Source organism: Larus michahellis, chromosome 7 (assembly GCF_964199755.1).
Source record: "Larus michahellis chromosome 7, bLarMic1.1, whole genome shotgun sequence".
Lineage (NCBI taxonomy): Eukaryota > Metazoa > Chordata > Aves > Charadriiformes > Laridae > Larus > Larus michahellis.
The window spans coordinates 33,993,423-33,999,166 of NC_133902.1; the positions used below are offsets into that span (position 1 = coordinate 33,993,423).

The window sequence follows — 5,744 nt, forward strand, 5'->3', positions numbered from 1 at the left end:
TGGGGGTGTCAGTGTAAATTCCTAAATAAAAGTGCTAACGCGGTCTGGAAATGGGAGGGAAAAGTAAAGAGATATCAGCGGCAGGAGGTTCTCGGTCCTCTGGTCCTCTTCCAGCATTTCCTCGCGTTGTGATCTAAAATCCGCCTCAGAAATAATAATAAAGAAAAGCATTAGCTAATATTTAGCATGTAGTTCTGTCCGAGGACAAATGAGAAAGAAGCTGCATCATTAGGACCTAAAAGGCAACAAAACAAAAATCAGAGCATAATGATGCACCTAAATGAAGGGGGAAATGTTGCACAGCTCATTTTATTAATCAGACTGTCAATTCCACCCCAGAGGCCAAACCCCAGAGCAATTCAAGCAAGATCTGATCAAGCTAAGGACAAGAGCTTTACTCCTCACTTCTTGTCTTTCTTTCTTTCCACCTGGATATATTTGTCTGCTCTGAAGCCGCCTTCATTATCCACTGACAGGAGCTTGTATTTATTTGCTTATAAACCTGTTACAATAAATGATTATTCGAACAGCGTCATTCGTACCTTAATGACGAGCACCACTTTTTGATGAATGACATTTCGGGCTAGAAAGGATGTATGGGTCATTTTGACCAGTCATTCCCTCGCTTTGGCATCCCACAATTTTTACGCCTCCCTCAAAAAGAGATAATAATATTTAGAGACACTTGCCGGGCTGAATGTGAATTAGCCCCTGCTGCAGCTCATCATTAGTACAGGACCAGCCCTGCAACTTTGACATTTTTTATAAAGCTGAGATGATGGAAAGAATAAGAAAAGAGATGATCCTGATGGAGAGAGGGCTGCACAGCCCTACAGCTGGCAAAAGGCTCTCGAATTTGTCAGACTCAGCTGGAAATGCGGTGCTGGAGGCCCTTGAAAATTCTCCGCACAGTGGTCGCCTCAGCCCGAGACTGACTGCCGCCTCCCTGCACAGCGCTATAGGGGACATCTCCGCCAAAGGCAAATTTGAAATAGACACTTTATTCAATCTTCAGCATCCGAGCAGTGAAAGCACCGTCTCTTCCGAAATCCCGCCGTCGGAAAGCAGGAAGAAAATCAGCCTTTATTCCGAAGTTGCTCAAGAGGCAGATATGAACAGTGATGTGGAGGTGGGCTGCTCCGCGCTCCGCTCCCCGGCCAGCCTGACTTCCTCCCAGCTGAAGGAAAACAGTAACAAAGGTAACTCTTCCTTTATCATCTCCATCTAAGCCCCGCACTTTGCCAACCGGCTTTAAAAACCAAAGCAAACCCACCGCCAAAGTTGCTCGCCTCTGCACCGGCGCTCTCTCTTCTGCGAAGACAGAGCTCCAGGCTGTAAAATATTATTGCGATTACTGCGCTATCCCGATAACTGAGACACGCTGCCCAGGCAGATCCTGTGCGGGTGCGTGCCTGTGTGTGTGTGTGCATGCCCAAATCCATTGGTATGTAGATAGATATCCAGAATATATGTAGGCACAAATATCCACCCACCTATATTTAGGGAAATGTTTCTCCGCATTTTTCCTCGCGCTCTTGGAGCTCTCGGCGTCTCTCGAGCTGTGTATATGTGTATATACATACACAGATTAAATTAGAGAGAGAGAGAGAGAGAGAGGAGTGCGAGGAAACTGTCCATATTTGTCTGTGTGTGTCCCTCTCTGTGTATATGCAACGTGCCGTCCTGTGTCCACCTCGGGGTGACTGGGCATTGTTCACTTTTCCTCTGCTTGAAACAGGGGGTTTGAAACAGCCTCGTCTCCTTCCCGCTTTGCGGGGCACAGTGATGGACGATGGTTGTTATTATTGCTGTAATTGGGGAGGGGGAGCCAGGTGAGCTGTGGATTTCCTAGGGGCCACAGTGCATGCCTTTTTCGTCAAATGTGCCAGAGAAAGGAAGGGATCCTCGACGTAACGCTCGAGGAAAAAAAAAATTGGCTTTTATGGCTGCTCTTATTTCGTACGTCTCAAATGAAAATAAGAATGGCAGACGAAGGGGAAAAGGGCTAACGCCGAGCCCGGGCTCCTGGTAGCCTGGTGGAGCCGCGCCGAGCCCCGGCCCGTGCCCTGGACCGCTCTCCCCGGGGCTCGGCTACCCTGCAGTCGCCAAACCAGCCCCTTTTGCGAAGAATAACGCGGTTATGAAGTATTGGAAAAAAAAAATAAATCAAAAAACCCCACCAAAAAACCCCCCACAACCAAACAAAAATCAAACAAACCCAACCCCCCCCCCCCCCCAAATCCTACTGTATCGATTCTCTGAGAAGCAGCGATTTGTAAGGATGACAGCTGGCCTTAAGGACGGGCTCGTAAGGCCCGGCCCGGTCGGGCGGGTTGGGGGGGGGGGGGCGCCCCGCCGCCCCGCTCTCACCCCCCTCCGCTCGCCCCGCAGGCTACGCGGAGAGCAGCCCGGCGCCCAGCACCCCGGCCGCCGCCTCCGCCGCCCCCGCCGCCGGCATCGGCAGCCTGCACGGCGGCGGGGCGCTGGGGGGCTCGGCGGCGGGGGCCGACCAGGTGCGCCGGTACCGGACCGCCTTCACCCGCGAGCAGATCGCCCGCCTGGAGAAGGAGTTTTACCGGGAGAACTACGTGTCGCGGCCGCGGCGCTGCGAGCTGGCCGCCGCCCTCAACCTCCCCGAGACCACCATCAAGGTACGCCGCCTCCCCGACGAGCCCTCGCCGCCCCGGCGCGGCCCCGCCGTGCCCGGCTCCCCCCGGGCCGGCTGCCGGCTGCCCTCTTCGGTTGAAGGACTCGCTGGGCCTTTCAGCTGCGATCATCCCTTCTGCTCGTTTGCTTGTCCGCACCGAAAACTTTTCATTTCCTTTTTTTTAAAAAAATTATCATGCTTATTTATTTTCCTCATCAATTTTTTTTTTTTATCGCGTTAGCGTATTTCCTAAAGAGAAAGAGGGGAGAGAAAATAGACGCGGATATTAAACGCGGGGGGGATGAGCGCGTCAATACCGTAAAGTCATAGTCCTGCGTGGGGGAGGGAGGGGACGAGTGGAAGGGAAAACGTTTATTCAGATGGAAGGGGTCTCCCTCGGGCCGAGGGGGACCGTGTCCACCGCTCCCCTCGGGCAAGGTCACAGACGACTGCTCCGGGCAGGAGAAAGGTCGCCTACAAGGGAAGGGGGCCGCCGTGGGTGGTGGCGCTGGGTGTCGGTGGGTGCCCGCCGGTGTCCGCGGCGGGGCGCGGAGGGGAGCGGAGCGGAGCTGAGGCCGCGCTGTGCTTGTCTCCCCGCGCAGGTGTGGTTCCAGAACCGGCGGATGAAAGACAAGCGGCAGCGCCTGGCCATGTCCTGGCCCCACCCGGCCGACCCCAGCTTCTACACCTACATGATGACCCACGCAGCGGCCACGGGCAGCCTGCCCTACCCCTTCCACTCCCACGTCCCGCTCCACTACTACCCGCACGTCGGGGTCACCGCCGCCGCCGCCGCCGCCGCCGCCTCGGGGGCCGCCGCCGCGCCCTTCGCCACCTCCATCCGCCCGCTGGACACCTTCCGCGCCCTCTCCCACCCCTACTCCCGCCCGGAGCTGCTCTGCAGCTTCCGACACCCCGGCCTCTACCAGGCGCCGGCCGCCGCCGCCGCCGGCCTCAATAGCAGCGCGGCCGCCTCGGCGGCGGCGGCGGCGGCGGCAGCGGCGGCGGCGGCGGCGGGGTCGGGCCCGCCGGGGGGCTCGGCGCCCTGCTCCTGCCTCAGCTGCCACAGCAGCCAGACGGCGGCGGCGGCGGCGGCGGCGGCCTCGGCGCTGGGATCGCGGGGCTCCGCCGCCGCCGATTTCCCCTGCACGGCGGCGGGGCAGCGCTCCGAGAGCGGCTTCCTCCCCTACTCGGCCGCCGTGCTCAGCAAGGCCGCCGTCGCCTCGCCGGACCAGCGGGAGGAGGCGCCGCTCACCAGATAACTACCCCGGCCCGGGCCCGGGGGCGGGGGGCGTTTTGTACCGGGGGGTCGCGGGGGGGATGTCGGGGACACACACACGACCGGGTCGGGGGGCGCCGCCAGGCTCGGCCAAAAAGTTCTGTCTATTTTTTTATTGCTGACCGCCCCGCCGCGGAAGGGGCGCGGGGCCCGGCGGGGAGGGCGCTCCGCGGATTTTGCACCCCCCGCTGAGGCGGCCCCACCGTGCGCGCTAACCGGGCGCTGCCCGGCGCCGGGGCTCCGCGGGGCTGCGGGCGGCCGGGCCGGCGGGTGCAGGGAGGGGGGAGACGGCGGAAGGGAATGTGTTCCTGGCTTTTTTGTTTTGTTTCTTTTTTCTTTTTCTTTTTCTTTTTTAATTATTATTATTATTTCGGTCTGAGTTCGACTAAACGGGCAACGTCTCGCGTATTTCTGTGCGACAAGCGGTAGCTAATGAGGCTGCCGCGGCCGGGCCAGTGACGGGAAGAGAAGTGTGAGATTGACAGGATGGCGAGAGGCATTTTTTTAAGCTTATGCTTTCTAACTACCATAATCCACGCTATCTGGGAAATACTTGAATCTCTCTAGGTGTAGGCTGTCGTCCTGAAGCATTTACCTTCCAGACAGTTTTCTAAATTTAATTCTTTTTCTTAGCGTCTTTCTCTCCTCTCGATAAAACGGCCCTTGGATTTATTTCTCACGCATCTCTATCGCGCCTTTGCCTCTGAAAAGCCACCACTGGGTAACTGAGACCTGCTATACCAAACCACTGCTACTGGAGGGACTTCCTTGAACTTGAAGAAAGGCACATCAAAAACCACCAGTGTTACTGCCATGTCAATTTTGATGCTAATAATGTGCAGATTATGACGAAAATTGCCAATCATGTTCTCTGATGGACCTCCTTTGAATGTGGAATTGGAAAAAAGTTCCCCGCACAGAGACCTGCTGTCAAGTACTAACAACCCGCTAAGGGAAGTCATTAGAAGAGACAGATAAGAGACTTGGTACATAAAACATTGTTCTTGGTGCATAGAATGTATGTTATTTAATGTTATCTCTGTTACCTGAAGTGATTTCGCACAAGAAAGCCACTTTCTTATCATCTCAATTGCCAATTTTCATTTTGGTAACTTGGACGCCCCGGGTAGACTTTTCTCCGTTAAGTTGATATTCCACCGATGTGAAGAGCCTCATTAAATCAAACCCAGATATTTCCATAATGCTCCCTACAGAGCCACTTCACTCTTCACATAATGAGATTTTTCTGAGGAGTTGAAGCCCTCATCTAACTTGCTATTGCTTGTTTAGGCCCTGTGTGAATGTGAATACACACACACACGTACACACACGCACACACAAAAATAGGAAAAGAAAAGAAAAGAAATCTCTATTATATATTTCGAATAAGTGTCCTGAAATACTTCTATTTTTAAGACACTGGATTTTTTCATATTCTAATAATGAACTTTCAGGAAATTATTTTAAAGGCTATGCTGTTTTGTTCAGTGAACATAAATCGTAGGTTTGGGTTTTTTGGGTTTGGTTTTTTTTTTGTTTTTTTTTTTTTTGTACAACGGGACAGATTTCTTGTGCAGGGGTAGGCAAGGGCAAAGGAGAAATATCCCCGGGCTTCTGGAGCGGATTCCTGACAAGACGTGTACATTTTCTGGGTAGAGAACTTTAAAGCACGGTAGAAGACACCCAACCCAAAAATTTCTCATTTTGTAAAGAACGAATAGGAAGACTACTTATGTAAAAATATCGATTATACCAGCTGTTGTTCACTGAGTTTACATTGAAATTTTTTTATTAATATATAATTTAAGGCTAAAGAAA

General features: G+C 53.8%; 1 protein-coding gene across 1 annotated transcript; it reads left to right on the top strand.

Annotated features, from left to right (window-relative positions):
- Nucleotides 1–775: 775 nt before the first annotated feature.
- On the top strand, nucleotides 776–3,909 carry EVX2 (even-skipped homeobox 2). The gene is made up of 3 exons (XM_074594993.1): nucleotides 776–1,199; nucleotides 2,392–2,651; nucleotides 3,250–3,909. The coding sequence occupies exons 1-3, from the start codon at nucleotides 776–778 to the stop codon at nucleotides 3,907–3,909; spliced, it is 1,344 nt and encodes a 447-aa protein (XP_074451094.1).
- Nucleotides 3,910–5,744: the final 1,835 nt, after the last annotated feature.

Coding starts and splice junctions, on each gene's coding strand:
- EVX2 (XM_074594993.1), top strand. CDS start 776: ATGATGGAAAGAATAAGAAAAGAGATGATCCTGATGGAGAGAGGGCTG. Junction 1,200..2,391: donor GAAGGAAAACAGTAACAAAG/GTAACTCTTCCT, acceptor CTCGCCCCGCAG/GCTACGCGGAGAGCAGCCCG. Junction 2,652..3,249: donor TCCCCGAGACCACCATCAAG/GTACGCCGCCTC, acceptor CTCCCCGCGCAG/GTGTGGTTCCAGAACCGGCG.